This window comes from Caloenas nicobarica, chromosome 5 (assembly GCF_036013445.1).
Source record: "Caloenas nicobarica isolate bCalNic1 chromosome 5, bCalNic1.hap1, whole genome shotgun sequence".
Classification (NCBI taxonomy): domain Eukaryota; kingdom Metazoa; phylum Chordata; class Aves; order Columbiformes; family Columbidae; genus Caloenas; species Caloenas nicobarica.
In genome coordinates, this window is record NC_088249.1 from 37,250,077 (window position 1) to 37,273,092 (window position 23,016).

The 23,016-nt window shown below is 43.7% G+C and overlaps 1 protein-coding gene across 1 annotated transcript; it reads right to left on the minus strand.

The window, feature by feature from the left end:
- Nucleotides 1-11,930: 11,930 nt before the first annotated feature.
- SYNJ2BP (synaptojanin 2 binding protein) lies at nucleotides 11,931-20,672 on the minus strand. The gene is made up of 4 exons (XM_065635604.1): nucleotides 20,103-20,672; nucleotides 15,969-16,105; nucleotides 14,369-14,464; nucleotides 11,931-13,359 (listed from the first exon to the last, which is right to left on the minus strand). Exons 1-4 carry the CDS (start codon nucleotides 20,542-20,544, stop codon nucleotides 13,219-13,221), a joined length of 816 nt encoding a protein of 271 aa, XP_065491676.1. The 5' UTR covers nucleotides 20,545-20,672; the 3' UTR covers nucleotides 11,931-13,218.
- Nucleotides 20,673-23,016: the final 2,344 nt, after the last annotated feature.

Here is a 23,016-nt window from a genome sequence, read left to right on the forward strand (position 1 = left end):
ACTCCTTCCTGAATCTTTCTAGGTGCTGCCATCTGTAAAGGGTTGGCTTTGACTGCTATACAATTTCAGAGCTTGTGGGAGCCACAAAACCCCAGTCAGTGACTTTTCGAAGAGCTGGGCACTAATAGTTGCCCAGAAGAGTTCCTTAAAAAGAAACACACCACCTTTCAGAGGGAGTCTTTTCAGTTGGCACTCTTCTGACCTGCCAAACATCAGCAAAAACACTAGAGAGTTAGTGCAGCAGCTTCTGTTCTGGAAGACAGGAGTGTAGAAAACAGTGTATGATGTTCCAAAAAGGCACAGGGAGAAATCTGGAGAACTGTAAGCAAAAAAATACCTCCTGATAAATTTGAGTGGTATAAGAAGAGGAAAAACTGAAGTTCATGAAAGACTGAAGCAACTAAAAGTTTCAGAGCTTGCCTGCAGGACAAGGGATCAGAGCTCCCTCTTTGGAACAACCTATGGCACATTGCTGACACATCATCACCCACCTTCCATCACATCTCCACGTGTGGAAGTTTAGCTGACTTGAACCTTGATAATAAAGGTAAGAACCTATCATAACCAACATAATACATACTGAAACCAGTAGAAAAGTAGGAGCTATTATTTAAGATGCTCTCTGAAAGAGTTTAGCAGTCTCCACTCCAAACATGAGCATATGTCAGTGCCTAAAACAAAGGCATTTCTGGGGCTGCCCAGGGACTCTAGAAAAGGGGGTAAGTTGTACATTGGTTTTCTTAAAGGGCTGCACGTATACACTTGCAGGAGAGTGAGAGAGCGGTCAGGAGAAACACCACAGGAACCAGCAAAGAGTAGGAAAAGAAAGTAAAAAAACTGCCAGAACAAGCAGAAACATGGCTCAGAGAACAACTCAGCAAGGGAGTTTTGGGGTGAGATCTGGGTATCTCCCTGAAAGAGACAAGGAGAGAGCACAGACTCTGCCTGCTGCAGTAGATGAGAAAAGGACCTTGAACATTTTTGTAAATTGGAAGGTAACATCAAAGATTCCTAATTCTACCATCAATTTCTTCAGTGTAAACAACCCAAAGGGATTTGGACTGTGAGCAGCAAAGGGTGAGGCCAGCTGTTAAATGTTCAAGTGACTAGATACACGGTAAAAACATGCAGCCTTATTAAGAACAGCACCTCTTCCAGAGAACTAGAAATCAAGTTTGTTTTACCTAATTTTAAAAGGCTCAGACAGCAATCTGGGCAAGTTACACTTTGCTCGCCTTCTTAATAAATCAGCTGAATAGCTCCTAGAAAGCAGAATCCTGAAGAAACCCCTGCAGGATTAGGGTGCAAAGAAAAAACATCCTCTGTTATAATCCTTTGATTGTATCAATAAAACAGCAGGAGAGAACTAGCAACCAACTTCTATTCTTGGAAGGCATCTAGTACACCTCCTCATGGTGCAGTAATGAATAATTATTGTTTGAGCTGCAAGAAGTACCATTTGACCATTCTGATCTATGATTGAGGGCAGAAAAATGGGAATAAACAAATTAATTTCCTCTGTGACAAAGTCAAGAGCAGGATCCATCAACTTGCAACACTTGGATGTATTTTGTTTAAAATACATGCTAGTGAACTGGAGGAGAAGACAAGCAATATGATAACAGTATTTCAAGTGATACCATTACATAGAAAAGCAAATTTTATACAGGGAGGTGGTACCGTTTATTTGACTAACGGATACAGCTGGTAGAAAACAGCCAGCACTTACGCATGCTAACTCTTCTCCAACCTGCCTGTCTATTTTCAATTCTATTAGCTGATCAAATAAAAGGCTAATAACTTCTTCCTGTGAAACTTGCCATGCTTGTATCTGTAGATAAAGATGTTTATAACAGTGGGACCTTGATGCTTCAAAATATAAGGTAGAGATGTTTATAGAAAAGATTCATCTCCTCAACACCTTCTGGGAGGTCCATTGCACCTTCATCTGAAACAGCCAGTACTGGTCCCAGACACAGACTGGAACTGGAATCAGGCCCAAATTGGAAGGATCTCTAGACTGTTCCGGAGTAGCGGCACTTCTATCCCTATTATTTTCATGATACACACTCTCCTTCTATCATCACTGACTCTTCTTCTAACATAGGCTTTTTTAATACCACCTTATAAAAAGATTATTTTACCCATGTGCCTTCACTACTGCATTTCTTTTGCCAGTAAGTAGTACTCAGGGTTCAAAACAGGCCTCCACTCCTTAGTAGAAAAACACATCACGTGTTGACATACCTCACCTGCAAGATGAATTCCCACAGCTCAGAAATTCAGTTCATTCATTTATTAAGCAACCAGTTAACTTTAAATTCAGCACAGGTAAAAGCACAGCAAGAAGTGATAATTTGCACTTAAAAATATACTTGGCTCATACTGAATGCAGGCTTAAAATATAAAAATCACTTAGCAAGTTTTTTAGTTAATGACTCAATTTTTCCTTCTGCTAAGGCTCTAATCTAGTAGGAAATATCATGTAGCTAGTTCAATCACTAGCTCTTCCTGCTGGGTAATTGTTGTTCAAATGCCCAAGAGGATTGATCAAGCTTCCCCATTAACTTCTGGAATACACAAAGCAGCTCTGTATTGTTAATATCAAGGGTTGCGAGCAAGAGCCATTCAGGAAGCTAAGTATACTTCTTCCTGCAGCATTTCAGAGACCCTCTGGTAGGAAAGCTAGTAACCAAGTGTTGTTTCCATTCCAGACAAAAATTTCCTCCTCTACAGCCAGGAAAGTAGAATGTTGTGAAAGGAGGAACCAAGATAGAGTTTGTCTTGTCTTCTCGGTAAGAATTTACCTTCATAAGACATCGAAAGCTCTAGAACTTCGTGGTGTGTTTTTATAGCCTGTGTTACTAATGGAAAAAAGAGCACCTAAATATACTTCATATTGATGACCCTCTTGTGGATTCAGTATTCTAGGGGTACCATTGTAGCAGAATTTGTGGCCAGATGCATATGCTATAGGACACGGCCAAATCCCTTTGCACTTGAGAGCAGATCTTCATTGTGCCTCTCCCTGAGCTCCCATAAGCATCTGAGGCATCTTTTGCAACAGCTGACCAGAGCAAAGTCATCTGTGTGAAGGCCCCTTTCATTCGAAGACAGGGCAGAGCTTCAACAGAAGCTCTGCAAACCAAAAAACAGCAGGGATTTGCATAAAGACCAGATTCCTAGAATATCGTTGGTGTCTATGAACTAGGGCTTAGAGAGCTGTGGCACAGCTCACTTAGATAAGCTTTTCAAAGTCTCCACTCTGAACAAACACTGTCCAGCTATGTCTATTTGAATTTGTGTGACATTTGGACCCAGTTTCCTAGTTTGGAGTTGTCTCTCCCACAGAAAACTTCAATTTTATCATCCTGAAAGAAGCACAATCAATGCAGTCTTTTCTAAAACGAAGTAACTGCAGTCAAGACAGTGAAAGAAGTGAAAGGCAAGAACAACACCCTCTCTCTTCAACATAGATAACTCCACTGAGAGGCAGATTTTCCTCCTGTTGTACATAACTAGACACTTCTAATGTGCCACTTACTCAGGTTTGCAAAGCTGAAGATGTGCTGGCTAGAATATTAAAGCCCTCTGTTCTTCTGCCCTCTTCCTGCTCTTTTAAGGTTATTTCAATAACCAACAAGTACCCTCTTAGTCAAGGAAAAACAATACAGCCAGTCACTGATTCTGGCATAAATAATCTCGCTGGAAACCCTCTCCATGCAGCCTTGTGTGCAGGCAGCTGTGAACGAGTGGCTACAAGCCTTGGCTCTTGAACAGCCTTTGTTGTTAAAGCCTGGGATAAATACACAGGCCCCCTAATGATAAGCTTAAACCATACTAACAACTGCTTGAGAAAGAGTTCCTTCATCAATAACAGCTATTAGCACATCCAAGTCTGACTCATCTCCTTCACCATCTGCAACAACATGTCATTTGCATTAATCCTTCATTTTCCTTGCTCCATATTCTTCTTCCCATTCATGCTTCCCAACTTGCAGGAACATTTGTCTGACCCTTCCCCATAAAAAAACCACCATCAATACGTATTTAGAGTAGCCACTGATCATAACCAAGAACACCGCACTGATTTGATATAGCCATCTTGGGAACCAATTAACTGAAAATTGCTAACAAATCGCTAATGCTCAGTGATAATATATCTTCAACAGATATATTGGGTATAGATGGGTCATTTCTGTATGTACACAGTATTAATCTTTTTTTCATCCCTACTTTGCTATACACTTAAAAATACGTTCAGATAGCGAAAGCATATCAGGTGCCCTCATGAAAAGTATGGGGGCTAAACCACACAAATCCTATGCATCAGAAAGAATTTACCAGGGCAACTGTTAAATGACAGAATTATGCCATTACTGGTGGTTTCACAAAACAAGCATCCTACTTTCAACACCTTAGATTTAATCCATATGGGAAATGTACAGAATACCTTTGAAAGGCCAGTCAACCAATTCAAATTCATCTCTGAATTAGAATCTCAAGAGGACAGCTTTGGGGCACACTACGATTTTCCTCCTGCTAACCCAACCCTGTCCCACAGGTGATAAATACCTCTCTGCCTTTCAGTAAGGGCAACTAAACATCTCCTCTCCAAAGAGAAAAAACACTTTTCTCTCTGAAGTTGTCTATCTGATTAACATAATAAAGTTAAAATCTGAAAAAATGCATCGGTGTGTATTTACTCTCAAGTTTGCGGTTTCCATTCCAGGCTTGAAAAAGTCCTTGTGTCCCTCCAGCACATGGAGGAGCTAGTGACAGGCAGAAGACTTTCAGAACTAGGTAGAAAAAGGTCACATGTTTTGCTGATGGCCCAGAAAAAAAAAAATCAATGTATTTTAGGCATTTTTAAAAAGTCATCAGAAGGCCACAGCAAAGTTTTAGAGAACAGTTTCCAGCTTGGTGCTCTTAAAATAGATTAGCATTTGACAAGCAAGAGAGACAACTTTCTGCCGTCCTCCTTCTCCTCCCACCTGCCCTCACTGCCAGAAGCGGAGTGGCAGGAACAACAGCCCAATATTGCTTTTGTTTCCTCAATGCAAGATGTTCATCCTCTGTATCCCCTGTTGTTAAGCTCTGAGTCAGAAATGGTTGCCCTTATTGAAGGGCAGCCTACAATCTCACCTCTAAAATGTTAAATATCGTGACTGTCAGAAGTAATTTCAGTCAGTTGAAGCCATTATGAGCATCTCCTTTTAACCACCTTAAAATCAAGCGCATGTTGGCTTTATGCAAAAGACAAGCCTGCACATTAGGGTCTGCTTCTCAAAGAATCAGCACAGATACTCAACAAGACATTGACAGAGGCACACACAAACAGTGCCACAAGGTGGCCCAAATATCATCCTTTAGCAACAGCTGTTGAGTCCCCAGGATTATCCAAACCTTTCTCCCTCTCCAGCCAATCTTTCACAATCAGTGCCTTTCAAATCCAGCCTGCATCTCCGTACTGTGGTGCTCACCTTGAACAACAGCAGACATGTTCTGATGCCAGCATTTGAAATACCACTTAGCGACAAGAGTAGCAGAGTAAAGTGGTTTCCCTGAAGCAGCATTTTGACTACACGTTTTTATTAACCACAGCCCCAGAAGTCTGTGTGCTGGATTGTGCTTGGTTTTATTTTCCAGCATCGCACCACAGCTTCAGAACCACACATTCTCATTTGGCTGTACTCTTACATCCTCCATTTAGGATTTTTATAAGTATTTATACACTACAAAGAAATTCAGTAGCAAATTGGGATGTACCAGCAGTTCAAGGAAAGTTTAATTAAAGCTTGCCAGGCAGAGAGAACTTGAATACAGAATGAGGAAGGCTCTTTCCTCTTCATCCCAGCATGTCTATATGTTCACACAAGAACATCTGAAGCCGTTTCAACCTCTGAGCAAAATGCAGTGGAGCCCATAAACCACTGTGCTGTGTAAGTTCAGTACAGATACAAACACTCTCTTTTAATTACCATCAGCAGAAAGTGAACAGTTCAATCAGATTCCTCGACAATGTCTACACAACACTTCCTCAGCAGTTTATAGTTAATGGCGAAGCTGGTACCACTGCTAGGAAAAAAATTGAAGCAATTTAAGAAAAAGGACTCAAGACCAAAATCGCTTTGCAGAACTGCAATCTTCAGGGACTAGGCTGGCAGATGAACTGGCTTTTTGTGGCACTCTTGCTGCAGTTCAGCTATGTGGCATGTGACAACTCAGCGGGGACTCAGGAGCCCCCCACTGCTGCAGGGACCTGGATGAGGGGGCCGAGGAGGGAGCTTGGTGTCTGCAGGGAAGCTCCTGGAGCTGAGGAGGACGCTCTGCCAGGCAGACCGCATCTCCACCACGTGTCCCACCGCTGCCCACCCTGCTGCTGCAAGACCTCTGCACCTCTTCTGGCCTTACTTCCTACCTGATTTCTGCTCCCTTCCCATGCGACCCAACACGACAAAGCCAAGAATACGTTAATACTTGCCTTGTATAAGAACACTTCAGCCAAAGGTATTCTCTTTGCCATTAGACCAGCACGCCTTTTTGTGCATCAGCTGACAACAGTGTGTGGAGGAGCATAAGCAGAGCTGCGTAAAGTCTTCTCTAAATTCACTAGAAACCCTTCTGAATGGTATTGTCTACACAATGAAAGAAGAAAAAAATCCACATAATCATGGATTACTACTCACCTTTTAAAATTAAATTTCTGAATTCTGTTCCCAAACTTTGCACCATATTTGCTATAGTCAAAAAGAAGGAAGTGAAAGAAGCCCTAAATATTACAATTCTTTATTCCATTTCTTTCCATGTTTTTTTTTTTTCAGTGATTTAAAAGTTTACTACAACATGCTGAGGAGCAATGAATGCAAAAGACCATTTGGGGTAACTGTGAACCCACTATTTCACACGCTGCATTTGGACTCCTGACAAGCCTGTGCACTTAAGTGAGACAGCAAATATTTCACCAGTTAACTAAGTCATTTATTTCATACAGCCTCCAGTTCCACCTGGGAAGCCATACGCTAACAACTTTTAACACCAGATTGCTAGTATCCCAAGCATTCTAGATTTTAAAAACACCTTTAAGAATCCAAGCATTTTCCTGCACTCATGAATGTTAAATAACCAGAGAACCACCTAACTTAGACTCTCCCATTTAATAGCTTGATGCCCTTCAGTTAATGTCACCAACCTACTTTGAAAACTATCTATGAACTCTAAATGTTAAGCAATTAAGGGAAACAGAGCTTCTAGTCTATTTACATGAATGTTAACATCCAGAGTAGTTCTAATGGTTCATCAAGTGCTTATTACTAGTTAGACTAAAGTAGCTGAAGCAGGCAGCTGAGTCAAAGATAAAAAACAGCATGGCTTATAGCTTACACTGCTACTTCTCCATTACCAGAAAATGCTGTTTAAACCACCCAGCCCCAGCTGTGTTGCCCAACTTTCCCTCCCTCTCCCAGCCCAAGCAGGCCTACCGAGCCATTTCTTTTAAATCTCATTTCCTTTTCTTTAGGAGAACACTTCCCTCACACACTCATTATGTATAAGAACAAACAGGTTTTCTTCAGCCCTTCTTTTCTCAACCACTCTAAGTCTCTCCCAAAAACTTTTCTCAGAGATGTTGTTTGGCCACAGATATCTAGACCACCCTTCCCTCAAGCACAAGTACAGCTATCTTCCTAAAACTGTGCTTGCCTTTGCTAAACTTCCTCTCTTTCTCTCTTCTTTCTCTGGAAAGTCTGTCCCAGCAGAAGAATTATATGCTTTGCACTTTCCCAAGTACTGGGTATAGTCATCTGGCTGGTGAGCTCCAGATCTGCTTAGCTGCCCATCCAAACCACAGCAGGAGGTGGTGTAGAGCTCTAACGTGACTGCCACACTCTGACAACTGGAAACATCTTTTGTCCCAGCACCTCCCTGATCAGCAACTTGGAAAGGCGAGACAGACACATCGTAAGGGCAGAAAGGACAGGCCTGGAGCTGGGAGTTGTCACGGCATCAACACAGGTCTTCAGAGGCATTCCCAAAACTGGAATCCAGACCTTACTGCTGTAGAGACCAGACCATCCTGCTTAAAATATTGATCATCAGCAAGAGCTTCTAGTGTCCACACAATCACAGTGTGAAGCTTGTAGGGCTTCTTTGGGCTCAGTTCAGAGCTGCTCCACCTGTACGGCCTCCACTGCCTCAGAGGAGAACACGCTTGTGCTTGGTGTTCTGGTGATGTGCCCTCTGACAGCTGACAAACCAGGCAGAACGAGGGCAGTCGCAGAACTACGTGCCAACATTCCTTTCCAAAGGGACAAGAAAAGAAAAGGAATAAGCAAGATCAAGTTCAATAGCTAGTTCAGAGCAACCAAGGGGACACAGTTGAATTAACAGATACCAGTATCTGCTGACACAGAGCAAAAGCAGCAATTTTTCTATGACAATTGCTTTTGAGTCACTGCAAAAAATGCAAGCCAGGCACAAATGCCAGGCTGCTGAGAGGTGGTGAAGAGGGATGAGAGGGGAAATAACTTTACCGAAAGGAAACATGTCTGGAAGACTTGGACACAAACATAAGCATGAAAGCTTGGTGAATGACCTCCAGTCATTCACATGCCATTTGAATAATTACCCTGCATATTTAGCACAGTTACTCTCGTTTAGCAAGAGTGCCAGCCAAGGAAAGCTGGTTTTGGCAGCCAGGTAGGAGAAATACAGCTTGCTTTACTGTGAAGTTTGCCTGCAATCAATTACAGCTGCACCAGCAAGGACAAAAGCTTTCAAATTTGAAAAGAAGAACCACCATTGCTCTTCATTTAAAGCAGCGTCTCCTCATTGTATGTCAATGTTTCTTCACGGAAACTTTGAAAGGCCTGGAGTCCCCCTCAGTTGATGTGGGGAGAGACAGAGCAGAGCTCCGGACAGGACACATGCCAAGCACAGCTGCACGGACACAGCATGAGCCTGCCTAGAGCTAGTGATGAGGAAACCCCGAGCACAAGGGTATAGTCAAGGCCCTCCATGTAATCCCTTTCTTGGGCTCCCAGCCTGTGGGACACTGTCCCATTAGTGAGTTACCTGCTCCTTCCTTCAACGTCAGTGGAGGAAAATGACTTCCAGAGGTAAAACCCACATCAATAAATTAGGAAAGAGGATGGGAGGGAGACTGGCTCATCGAGCTCACCTGATCTGATTATTACGCTTATATCAGCTTCTGCCAGCAAGACAATAGGTGAAGTTTACTGACCATTCAGATGTAACATACTTAGTACTATGCAACATGCTGATACATGTATTTTTTTTAAAATCAATGCAATATTCTATCAAAATGCATCCATTAAACAGACAAAGAATCCAAAAATCAGGAGATACCAACAGTTACTGAAAAATCATAACCATGGAGGAAAGGTGCCTCTGTACCAAACTCCACTCCGTATTTACACCAATGATCTGGCAGAAGGCAAAACCAGTCCTGCTAAAGGTAGTGGACTGGTAAATAACACAGCAGACAAGGCAGAGAGAGAGTAATCTGGTCTTGTCAGTGTGCGCAGCCAATTCAAACAGGAGATGCAGTCATTCAACAAAATGCAACGTCAGACACCTTCACCCATAGCAGGCAGGTCACATCTGGGTATGGACAAGGATTTAGAAGTCAGAATATACAGACACTTAACACTCATTTCTAGTGTCACCCTATGACCAAAAGGGACTGCTCTACCAACTGGAATTAAGAGAACTTACCTCTCACAAGGCAATGATGTTTGTTCTGTGGTTTACAGATTCCTTCAGGCACTTGAGAAAGCAAACAAAGAGGGAAAAAGCTGTATACCGCTTCTAAGGGATTCGTGAAAGTTATTTAAGAAAACACAGCTCTTAGGTGTTTGCTTTGCAGGTGCCTGCACCTTCGCCAAAAAAATTTTAAGGATTTGCAGATAAAAGTGATATGGAAAACTTCTAGTATATGGCATTGGTATGCTCAGCAGTGAGGTCCTGCACATGGTTGGGGTTGTCTGCATTTTACAAAGTGACACAGAAACACTGGAAAGGGTGCAGGAAGCCACAGAGAGAGTATCTTACACTGAGAATCTTAAAGGGCTCAGTTGGCTTCATTTCTTAAAAATAATGTGAGAGGTAAGGCAATTACAACACACAAATCCCCTCACAGGGAGGGACTATCAGTTATTAGAGGCCTCTTTAATCTAGCACAGAACAACCCAACAAACCAGTTGTTGGAACCTAAAGGCAAATTGAAAGCAAGGCACCTTTCCCTCCCACACGCTCCTTTCTAGTTTGTTTTAATTAAAAAGTGCCAGAAGTAGTGCATCCTCCTATCTTGAGATCAAGTCTGGCTGCTCTTTCTCACTGTTATGCCCAAGCCAAATTCATATTATTAGCAGATATAATTCAGGAGACTCAGTGAAATCCAAGTGCCTAGAATGTACAGGAAATCAAACTAGCTGGATTTGTCTTTAAACTATGGATTTGAAAATCCAGGCTTCAGCAGGTTAGTGGGTTCACAATAAGGTTTAGGGAACAGATGAGAATGAGAGAGAAACACGGAGATTTAAGATTTCAGCTGCCATCAGTATTAATAGCAAATTAGTTCTCAAAAACCCAAACTTAGAAGTCACGGGATGCTTTTTATGTTTGTCTTCAAGATTTCAACTTATCTTTTTTTTCAAAACTCAAAAATTTAAGTTGTAACAAAAGCTAAAACTCTCTCTGATTGCTTGCATTTACAAGCTGTCCTCATTACATGTTTTTTTTTTTAATTCATTTCTTCCACAATGACAGAAAATGTATAAATAACATTCAGTATAAAGATGAAACTCAAGGCTACAGAAACCACATGGTGGAAAAGACTCTGCAAAACACACAAAGTTTAGGTGAGACAGTCCAGCTGCTGAGACAAAGCAATATGAGCCACAGCTCACAGGACAGTTTGAGGTTGAGGTATAGTTTTCACATGGATTTTGTCAATAAATGAGACAAGAGGTGGCTGGTCATTGGAAAAGGGATTGTTTAGAACTCCTCAGACGCTGGTTTGAAGGCAGTAGACACAGGAAGGTGTTCCTGAGGGTTAGAATGGATGGTTTAAATTCCAAATAAAAACTACTTTTCAGACTTCTGGAAAAGCCACTGAGGTAATGCTGTGGTATTAAAATTATTCAGTAATTGTGAAAAGAAATCCAAAGGAACAGTATGCACCAGAAGGGCCTTTTCTTGCTCAGTAAGCCAAATCAGTTACCTGGGCATTGGATATAATCCTCCTCCAGTAATAAACTGCCTGCAACAATGATGGCAAACATGTCTGAACATGCCTGTTCTCAAACAAGAGGTTTGTCCCACACAGACCTTTTTCTTACTGTCTACATCTTTATTCTGACGGCAGGGATGCAAAGGCATCAAGTTGTAATCATCCATCTTGATACACACGTGTGCTCCACGTGGACACCACAGCCAAACATTCAGAGCAGGTCAAGGCCAAGCAAGGTGGTTCATGCTGCACCTGCAAAGATCTGTCCGAGCAGCAGCCCTCATGCTACAGGCACAACCGGTTTGCAGGCCAGGGCAAGTCACCGCATGGATCGGCCCAGGCCATCCAACACCAATATACGTGCACCAAACCTCAAGTCTGTTCCCAGAGTCCCCTAAGAACATCAGGCAAAATTCGTCCTGTTTCCTCTTCCCCTTACACTAGAGCAGTTTACAGGCCAAAGCAAGGTTTCATGTGGTCTAAGGGCTCTGAAACCCCATGGTGATCTATGAATGTAATGTGTAGTAGCACACCATTTCTGTCTCCAGCAGACAGCAGGAATACAGCCCTGAGCAAACATGCAACAATTTCAAATACATCAGCAATGATCTGCTAGAATAATAAAGATAAGTAAAGCACCACAACACCAGTTTTTCTTTGTTTGAATACATATATTGTATATGAATTTTTTTTTTTTTTGGCATCATACAGACCAGACCATGCATTTTGCTTTTCTTTTACAAAGACAAGAGCAACAGGTCTCACCCCACAGAGCTCATGTCAGCTGGGGCATTTAAAACCATTCATATCACAGCAAGGAGATGAGACCCTGCAGGCAAATTCAGCAACATGCTTTCCAGACCAAGGGTCTCTCCCTTTGGTTTTACTCGCTAAGCCTCAGCCTGGCTTACACCCGCCAGTCTATCTCCTGAACACCACATCCATCTTGACAAACAAGCAACAGCCAGGAGAATGCCAGCCTGTTCTCGCTTCTCCCTTTCAATCATCACAAGATTTTCTGACTGCAGAAAGCTAGTTAGCTGCTACAGAAAACTTTAGATAAAGTATTCCCCCCCAAAATAACCCACCAAACGAACTTTTAACCTGAGAGATGCAGACTTCAACCCACTTGACAGATGGAGGGACTACTGCTTCATTACTAATTTAAAGACCCTTCTGCAGCTTCAGTATGCCCAAATCTCTCACCACTATTCATCCTTGTGATTCAATTGTTTGCCTGTCTCTCTCCAGTATGCTAGCATTTTGTGGAAAGCTTTCTCTTAGAACTCTGACTCAAGAATGAGCAGTCATTCTGACAATCAAGGTCTTTTTTCCAGCAGTAGGCTATCTTCTGTCTTTCCAGAACTGGAATACCTCACCAATACTGCATATTACTGCTAGATCAGCAGCTACACTGATGATTTCACCTGTGAAATCACAGATTAGATTTTATACATTTTTCTTAAGGCATTTATTTAGCAACAACCAACAAAAATTCAATGGAAAAAAATAATACCCTCCACATTGCTCCTCTTTATTCGTGGTTCAGACAGGTATCATTAGTTTCAAGAAAAATTCAGTGGAAACAAGGCAAAGCCTTGAGTAAAATGTTTTTGATTTAAAACCACCCCCACCCCCTTTAGCCAAAAATCACATCTTAAAACATGGAATAGATGAGTGTGCTTGAAAGTTCATGGTGCAACAGAGGCAGATGGCAAAACCTCTTCAGATTAGTCAAAAATAGAGCTATCCCACCCTATACATGAACATAGTCATCTCCCTTCCTCTTTTCCTCTCTGCTTCCATCCACCCTGGAACAAAATCAATATATAAAGAACATCAGCAGCAGCTTTACGATAGACAATGATCCTTTTTGACATCAGTCTGTGATAAGATCGTTGATTCTCTATCTTTAAATTACATCATAGCTGTGTAAAATACGCAGTGATATCCAAAACGTGAACTCTTCATATCCGCTGTCGATACCTCAGCAAGATCCAGACCGCTGCCGCAGCCAGCGCCAGGCCTGGCACAAGAACAGCTGCTAGAGGAAGCCCACCTGATTCTCCATCACCTCGATGACCCACAGGGCCATTCTGTGGCTGCAGCTACAAGGAAAAAAAAGTATTTGCGTCAGAGCCCACCACAGGAGAACCCCCAGTTCTGTGTCAGGACCAGGTGGTTCTGTAAGGATGTACAAGATGGTTTTCCCAGGTATCTGCATGTTCCACACATGGGAGGGTTAGAACATCTTTGGTCCAACCAAGCTTTACTGCAGGGTAGCCAGTCCCTAGCAGGCACTCTCACATTTCTCTGCCACTTGGACAACGAGGACTGTAACAGCTGGAGCTGCGTACGTCTCATACAGCAAAAACAATGACATCCAGTCATCTCTTGATGCACTTTGCACCACGCCACTTCCTGGTGTCTTTACCAGGAAAAGGGCATCACTAATTCTCTGTTTTTCTTACCTGCCCTATACATTGGCCCAGAATATTTACTGCTTTTATTAAGGGAATAGAAAAGGGGCCTCAACCCACCTCTTCCCACCAGCATACTTCAGGCAGATCAGTATTTCCTTCGTCAATGTCAATGCTAGCCAGGGATGTTCAAATGATTCCTCTCTTTCTATGTCCAAAATGGTGCCAGTATATTTAAACTATAGCAGCCCACATTTGTTCCTTTGTGCTGGGCTGCACACACGTCTCAACACTACCATGAGCAATGACCTCCAAAACAACACGGGAGTTTTGTCTCCAGTAAGATTTTGGACTCTGAAACAAAACTGGAGAACTTGAGATTCTTTCCTCACAGACAAACTTTTGCCCCTGAGAAAGGAGATCTGTGAGAAAACACACCATACTCCAGCAAAATAAAAATCTGGGGACTTCTCCAAACTCACTGCTGCACTGATACTGTCACAAACAAGTAAGGCACAGATGATTACAGCCATGGTCAACTAGAGAAGGCCATATTTCAAACAAAATATTTATATGTATAATTCACACTGAGTACCTGGACATGGTATTTTTCTGCTTCATGAAATAGAAAGCTATCGGTCATAGAAATCAGTCTAAAATGAACCAAAAATAACCCTAAGAAATGGGTAAAACATACCCTGCGCTGAATTCTCAGAGACACGTCATAGCCTGCGTTCCTGAACAGTTCCACAGCATCCTTGTGCCGCAAATCCTTCAAGTCTTTGCCATTGACCTAGCAAAAAAGGAAAAGGAGAACCAGTTGCTGAAGGGCAAAAATCAAATTTTTAACGATGCAGGCTAACGTAGGAAGGACAGGAGATAAAAATCTTCCTCTTTCACAAAATTCTGTGTTTGGGCCATGATACTATAATCAGCAAGATCCATATTAATTCATTCATATTATAGATGCGTTTTTACATTGAGAAGTAACATGAGAAACTCCAAGCCAAAAAACAGAGGTACTGAAAAAAACCACCTAGAAGCAAAACCAGAATATAAGAAAAGAGTTGTGTCAATAGCAGCTTCTTATCCCGTTGCTTTGCTGGAAACAAATCAAAGGTGTAACTCTGACAGCTAATGAAAATAAAAGAGCTGCTACAGCAAAATTACTATTATGAGCATCATTTCCACATTGTTCCCCCTACTGGTCTACCTTTGAAACGTTCTGTTTGAAAGAGTCTTGTAAACATACTTTTAAAAACATACTGATGTAATAAAACAAAGACTTGCATACATATTTGGCATTCACATGAAAGTTAGGATTTTTCTTAATTTAAAATACTTTCTTGTGGCACAAGTTTTTATAACCTACTTGATTTAATTCACTAACTAAAGATATTCATCCTAATTTTCCTGTTTCATCCCCATTACCCCAATTGTATCTGCTGAGATCACATCTAGTGCCTCTATTGATATTTAGACTCCCCAAATTCAAGTACATTAATATTAAACTGCCAAGAAAAGACAGGATAATATTCTGCAGTTTAACTTAATATCATTTTGTGGATCAATAATAGGCTCCAACTAGTACAAGGCACTCTATTTATAGAGGCTAAAATGATTATATGTGTAACACAATAACCAAGTACAAAATAAAATTAGAGTATTAAAAGATTAGATATCACACTAGGAGAGACTACTTCTTCACTCATCACTTTGTAAAGCATATTGTCTTGTATGATTGCCAACTGTCTGAAGAACTAGGGACACTGAACCTCAGTCACTTTAAAACATTTTTCTAAAAGGAGAAGCAGCCTGTCATGTTCCTGATGAGCTGCAATGAAGAGTTGTATGGCTTAGAAGTTTTATAGCCTAAAAATCCTGGTGAGCAAAAGGAGGTGGTTTTGGCTACCAGTCAAAAAATGGAAACTTAAGAGGTGGAAGACCTTTTTTGTGTAAATGATGATCCACTGTGAGCAAGAGAAGGTCTGATGGATTCTAAAACCTTGGGGAGGCAAGTCACAGAGAAAATACAAATGCAGCATCAAGGAATGCTTGTGACACAAATCCAGAAGGCAGAAGAGATGGGCCCATGTGTGGAGGCACTCATCTCCTGAGTGCTCAAAGCCTTCCCTACACCCCCAAGATAGCTCCTCCATGGAGTTTGCTCAGCACTATCTAATTGCATTAATCACATCCTTCCTCTCTGTGCACTACAACGACAAACCTGCATCCCATATCACATCACTGATCACAGCATTTCAAGAACACACGGGGTGACAGAAGAAAGGGCTTACCGCTAAAATTTTATCTCCTTCTTGTAACCGGCCATCAAGGTAAGCTGCCCCATCCTTTTTGATCCGGCTGACATAGATGCTGCTGTCATTGGAAATATACTGCTGATCTGTCCCACCAACAATGTTGAAGCCCAGCCCTAAGGTAAGCCAAAGAGAAAGCTGATGAGAAAAAGCTCAAAAGTTCAGAAATTCTTGTTGTTGCTGGGGTCTGTACCCTCCCATGGTGTCCTGTTTTCTCCACCATACTAAAACTCCCAGCACACAGATCTGCTTTGTCCTTTCCAACCACCACTGTCTAGAAAAGTTATTCTCATGAAACTGGTCTTGAAAACAGAGGAGAGACCTTGAATGCCTCAGGGCCCAGATGATGCACTCCATAAAGCATCCATGAGCTGTTTTCGGGTGGGTGTTGGGGAATACTGAGGGACATGCCACCGCTTCTGAGATGCCACTTCAGCCCTCAGCAGGAATACGCCTCTTCAGCACAGCAGGAAAGGAAAGCATTCTGCATTTCACAGGAGCCTATAGTAAATAATTACCTTTAAGCAACAAGAAATCATGCCTGACAAGCATTTCATGAGCTGCAAAACAGTTAGGAAAGGCAAGGAGCATTAGACCCTGTCTACGGATGAGGAAACAGGCAAGAGGAGCTGTGCTACCAGCTCGGGGGCAGCTGGAGCTCATACGGCTCCCCTTCCACGTCTCAGGAGCTGGAACCGGCGTCCTTCGCCTCCAAGAATAAGATGAGCTTAGATGCAGCTACTTCAGATTGTATGTAATCACTGTGTTCTGTTTTAGGAATTCAAAACATGACAGGAAGTAAAGACACAGTTCTCTGTTTTAAAGCAAAACAAAAAGGAATACACATACATTAAACGGAAATTATGTCCACTTCACATTTTTGCTATGTTTCTTATTGTTCTTTCAAGTAAGCCTTGATTACAGATCTCTAGCTGGAACCAGCTGCTGGATTAAAGTGCAGTTAAAGACTAAAACTTCTCGTTTCATCAAAATCCAGAAGAACAAATTGAATTAAAAATCTGGAAAAACAGAGGTTACAAGAGCATATTCCCCACTGCACATGCAGCTAGGTTTCTCTGTACATAATAATAGGGGACAAGGGATGGGAAATGTTCCCTAAGAAGAGGCTCACAATTGAAAAAAGAAAGGTCAAAGGAAAAAAGAAAATCAGATATACAATCAAAGTAAATGGAGGGAAAAAACAAACAAACAAACCCACAACACCCTTTTTTTCCTGACATAAATCAGTCATCCATAACCTATTGTCAAGAACAGCTAAAGGCAAGTTCTCTCCACATTCAGCCAGGCTGATTTATTTATTTTCTCTTGCTTGCTTGCTTTCTCTTAAAGTTCGGACTAGAAACTTGGAGAAGGAGAGTTACAAATGAAAGTAAAACCACCTGGTGCCTGCTAGGAAGCAGCATTTTAAATCAGTCATAGGAGATCAAAGGATGTACAGGATGAGTCATGCTATTTTAAGTGTGCATCTACAGCTAGGAAGTAAAAAAATACTGCCACCAATCTTGCCACACCTTTTTTTTTCCCTCCCCTTCCTGGCACCTTCAGATAAATGAAGAAGAAAATGGAAGCAGCAGCAGATTGAAGAAACACTGACATTTCAGCTAGACTAATATCTATTCCAAGAAAGGACGCTTGTGCACAACAGCACACCCTTCGATGGGAATTAAAAAGAAAAAAAAAATCCACAAACCTAAAACTTATTTGCTATGAAGCCAATAACCTGGGAATAGGGGGAATCACTACTATAGAAAGCTAAGGTTTAATCAACATTTATTAAAAAGCCTGAAAGAAGAAATCAGAGTTTCAGAGTATCTTGATTCTCTCACATATATAAAATCCCCCAAATATATATAGATATGAAAAAGTATACATTTTGCAAGTCTTCACCCATAATTGGAAAAACAATCAAAAGTCACAGCTTTCATCAGCAAAGGCAACATGAGACAGGAGCAGACCTTCATGACAAAAAGAGTCAGCAATTCATGCCAGACCCAGTCAAGCCTTCACAGGCTTTTTCACTGTCTTTCCTTTCCAGCACTTAAACTTCCACTCTGGCTAAAAATATCTTCCCTATCATCCCTTGAGCTCTCTGCTATTCTCCCCTTCCAGCTCATGCAGACATAGAAAGAGACACAGCGCAACAGGGAGAAAAGGAGCACTAAATCCCTTGTCTACAAGGGACCAGAAGCAGAATGGCAGAGCTTTAAAAGCAGGCTCTAGGCTAAACTTCTGACCCTCCCTGAGGCTGCAGACCTCCCTATGCCTCATTCACCCCCCTGGAACATAAAAAGTCCCTCAAAAATACATTAAAAAAAATCGTGACTAGGAATAGAGAGATTAAATAATATTGCAGATTGAACTGATAAAGTTATTTAGTTTTCCATAAAGCCAGAATTTTTTTGCCTCATTTCAGCCTAGTACTTCAGAAGGAAATTTGAAAAAGTGACATACACATACTGTTTTGTCTCTGTAAACACGTTAACCTCCTCAGCAAACTTTTGCCAGAGATGTTTAGCATCAGACCTACTTTAAAAAGTTGAAGTCAAAACTCTGATTAGAGAGATTATGGGATTACATTATGCGTTAGAGATAAAAGCGTTTTGTTCCTTCCACAGAAATTAATAATTCACATGGTAAATGCATAAAGGTTGTAAGTGGCTGTACAATTTTCAAATCAAGTGACGTAGTTAGAAACCTAACTCTAAAAATACGCAGTCCATCTTAATGATGGGACAAATGCTGCTGGTGACAATCAGATTTAAATTGCTGTGGCCACACTCAAGACCTCTCAGCTCTGCCCTTCAACACCCCCGTCCACCTCCCTCAAAACTTTAGGCTCTCAAATGTATGGAAACACTTTTCCCATGAGAACTGGCTTCATTTAGCAAATAATTTTCACTGACAAGCATGGCTTCATTAGCTTGGGCTTGTGGCTGCGCAGGCAGGGCTACACAATTTTCAGAGCAGCAGCCACTCCAGCGAGCAGGGGAGGCAGAGGGATGCCCGTCAGGCTCACCCTTGAGGTTGCGATCGCTAGCACGGGGGCCAGGACCGACCCCAGCCCCGCATGGGAGCCACCTCCACCCTGGCGAAAGGAAGATGGCACGCGGGCCAGCGATGCGGGTGCTGCGGGTGCCCGGGCGGCGCGTGGAGCCAAGGCTGGCAGCAGCCGCACCCAGCAGTCGTGCGGCCTCAACGGCTGCTGCATCTTCTCCCATGCTTGTTTTAATTAAAGAGAAGGGCTCGCACACCGAAGTACAGCTCTAGCTCCAAAACCCCTCCGGAGCCTGCGGTTCTTGGGAGCCAGGATTTTGTTCCAGAGCTGTACATTTGCTGCTAACTTGCCACACTTCTGAAAGGGCGATCTGAATGGCATCATAAATCCTGTAAAAATACGAGGGCAGGCAGGCGTCTGCAGGCTTCCATGGCAGCACTCGCTGCCATGACAGGGAAAGCAAAGCCAAAAAACTGCCCCACAGACTGCGCCGCTCCCTCTCCCTCCCAGCCAGGGCTCCTCTCACCAAGCAGCCCGAAGCACTCTCTGCAGCTACCGCAACAACTCACACCAAGCTGACAATATGGGGTACGATCACTTTGACTAACATCTTTCGAAATGCCCCCTAATTTTGGGTACCCAACACGGCTGAGTGCTGAGCCCCTGGCGCCTCACTCGAAAGCAACAGGAGCTGCACCGGAGTCAGCAGCTCCCGGGAAAAACAGATTTGAGTTGTTTCAGACGGGACTAGAGCCGCAGCGGGTGCCCCTGGCCGCGGTTCTCGCCGAAGACAAAGCCGGACCCAGCCAGCTCTCCCTCTCGCAGGTCACCGGCTTTTCCCGCAGCGGCGTATCCGCCACGGGCCATTTCCACGGGCACGCCGCGGCAGGAGAGGCCCCTGGGGCCGGGAACCTCGGCGGTGCCGGGGCGAGGGCACCGCTCACCCTCCCTCCCGCCGCCCCAGTGCCCGCTGAGCCCCCCGGCAGCTCCACCAGCAGCCCCGCGCTCCCGCTCCGGCCTCCCCGCCCCGCCGGGGGCTGCGCAGGCCGCGGCGCGGCTGCCCGGCCCGGGAAGCACCGGGGGCCCGGCGGGGGTACCTGAGGGTCTGCGGGTGAGGCTGATGACCTCCTCGGAAAAGCCGCCGCCGCCCGCCACGCTGCCGTTCATGCTGCGGCCTGAAGGTGAAGTCGGCTCCCGGGGCGGCCGCTTTCGTTTCCTCGGCCGCCGCCGGAGGGCCGCGCCGCGGAGCGCTGGGAGTTGTAGTCCGCACCCGGCCGCGCCGCGCCGCCCGGGGACGGGGCCCCGCTGCCGGCCGGCGGCCCCGGCTCGCCGCGGACACCCGGGCCTCGGGGCGGCGGGCGAGGCCGCGCCCGGGCCCAGCACCGGCCTGTGCCCGCGGGGCCCGGCTCCTGCAGCCGGCCCGGCCGTGCCAGCGGAAGCGGTGCCAGTCCGGTTCCGCAGAGCCGGGCATCCTCCGGGCTGAGCGCCCGGCGGCCTGCGGGACGCGGCTTCCCTGCGGTCCCCTAGTGCCCCTGTCATGGGCTCTCACCGCAGAGGCGGAAGGGGCCTGGGGAACCGTCCCTGCCTGCCCCGGGTGCACAACGCGGCCTCCTCCTGCCCGCGGGCACCTTCCCCTGCCGCCACACAGCGCCTTCGCCTGGCCCTGCTTAGCTCCCCGGCGGGAGTTTCGGGTTTCGTGAAGGTTAAGAAGCGGATGATCGGTTGCCGGGGTGGGCATAGCAGAGAAACGGAAGGTGTGACCTGCTCCCAGCCCTTGTAACTGGCCACACAGCAAACTGAAAAGCTGATCAGACGGTGATGGGCAGAAGCAAAAGCCCAATGCAGGTAGGTAGCACAGGGAGCATCCATGCCAACTCCTAGTTATCCTCCTAACAGAGGAGCCACTTGAACTTGGGACTCCTGTACCTCAGGGAGTTCTTGAACCATTAGTTTACTGGCAAAAAGATAGCATGGCAAAATTTATCCTTATTGATTTACTCATTAAACTTTATCTATTGTAGCACATGCTACAAGTATGGCAATACAGACAAAGACAACAGGGAACAATGAACAAGGCCCAGTGCAATTTAATCTCCAGACTGCTTGGCACTGTTAGGACAGCCACCTCTACACATTGCAGGATCTTTTCTGATGAAAATGAGGACCAGGTGCTCTGCTCTTCATTGTTAGACTACCAATTTGTTCAGTATTGCAGTACGGATAACAAATATTTTCGACTGCGTTCATTCCAAGACTATCTGCACTTTTGGATTCCGGAATTTAATAGGGAGAAGCAGCCTGGGTGCTGCACCTCTGGGTTAGATGAAGAGCGTGCCACATGCCTTAATGCTACACCATTAATGCTTAGTGCTAAAATGAGTGTTAGGATTCCTGCCTAGCAGGCGGGAGACAGGCATTGAAGGCCTAGATACACCTGCAATGACAGGCAAAACCATGACTTGTCTGCCACAGGAGGACTCCTTAAACCAGGAGTGTCAAACTCATTTTCACAGGAGGCCACATCAACCTCGCGGTTGCCTTCAAAGGACGGAATGTAATGTAATTTTAGGACTACAGTCCTAAAAGACTACAGTTGCGCCCCTTGAAGGCAACCACAAGGCTGATGTGACCCCTGGTGAAAATGAGTTTGACACTCCTGCCTTAAACCTTTAAGCACAGCATTCAGTTTCACACTGGTTTCAGTCCAGTTCCCACAGTTATGTTGTCCTGGATATTTCTAACAAACCACCAGAAGTATCAAGGCATTTGTTGCTATGGCGAAATCAGAAACAATATTTTCAAGGAGAAAACCTTAGTGAGGGAACTCACACGTTTAATAAAACATAGACTAGGTTTATAGGGATGCACGTTTGTCTTGCTCATCTGGCCTAAGCAGAAATAGAAGAAAAGTGTACAGAAATAGTCCTGTCCAAAGCTTGTTGAAAGCCTCCTCCCAATTAACAGTCATGGGTTTTAGATCAATCTTTACGCATAGAGAAAAATGGAACTACAGCAATTCATTGCTTTGTCTCTTCCAAAACTACATTTGCAAGTAAGCTTTCTAGCCTAAATTGTGCTTTCATTTACACCTCTGTATCTTCAGTATGCAGGTCTGTAAATAAGAACTCTCCAAGTGTTTCTCTAGTCTCAGCACAGATCTATGCTTGGCAATTTATGGTATACTATCAATCAACAACAGGCCATCAGGGTGGCAGCTTAAGACTTCTGCCACTGATGTTTATGTATTTAAAAAGCAACATAAAAAAATGTCCGTGAGTACTTACCAGTTGGGCATAGCTAGTTGCAAGGTGCTGGGCGTAGTGCTTGTGTTACTTTTTATCTCCATCTTTCATCTAATCCACATCCCCCTTGTTTGTCACATATGCCTTGTTCTCACACCAGAATTAAGATTGTTATTTCTTTGAGGAGGAAAAAAACCCAACAAACAAACAAAAAACAAAACAAAAACCAACCAAACAAACAAGCCCTCACAAAACAAACTCTTTCCCACCCCCTCAAAAAACGTCTCTAGTTATAAGGAATAGACTTGGGGTGTTATCTTGTTTTCTTGTCTTTTGACATAAATGCAGGGTTAAATTTTCTTCATCTGAATCAAAACCATCCATTTGTATCAAGACAATAAGCATAGCCTGCTGAACAAACAGTGTGTTACCTTGTTTCCCTAGACAAATATAGATTGCAATTCAAGGACCCATTTCCTTTAAACAAAAAGCTGTGAAGAATTGTGAATAACATCCCTTGTATTTCACATCCAATCATAATGTAATCAGCCATTTTTGGATGCAGAACAAAATCATTTTTAAAAAAATGCACAGGAAAATTTTGTATTTTAAAAACACAAATGTCATAACTTGGGAGGCAGCAAGAGTTTACCGCCATCATCTGTAGAGTCACCATCATCTTTCTTCCCTAATGTTGCAAGTGTTAGGGTACTTATCCTGCCTTTCTAGAATGTTTGCTAAAAATGTGGTCTTTGTTTTCCAAATACAT

Bases quoted from the DNA above. Each gene is read 5' to 3' on its own strand.
- SYNJ2BP (XM_065635604.1), bottom strand. From the start codon at position 20,544: ATGACAGGGGCACTAGGGGACCGCAGGGAAGCCGCGTCCCGCAGGCCG. The intron at 14,465-15,968 runs GTAAGCCCTTTC...CTTTTTTGCTAG, and splicing joins AAGGAGATAAAATTTTAGCG to GTCAATGGCAAAGACTTGAA. The intron at 13,360-14,368 runs GTATGTTTTACC...TTTTCCTTGTAG, and splicing joins CTCTGAGAATTCAGCGCAGG to CTGCAGCCACAGAATGGCCC.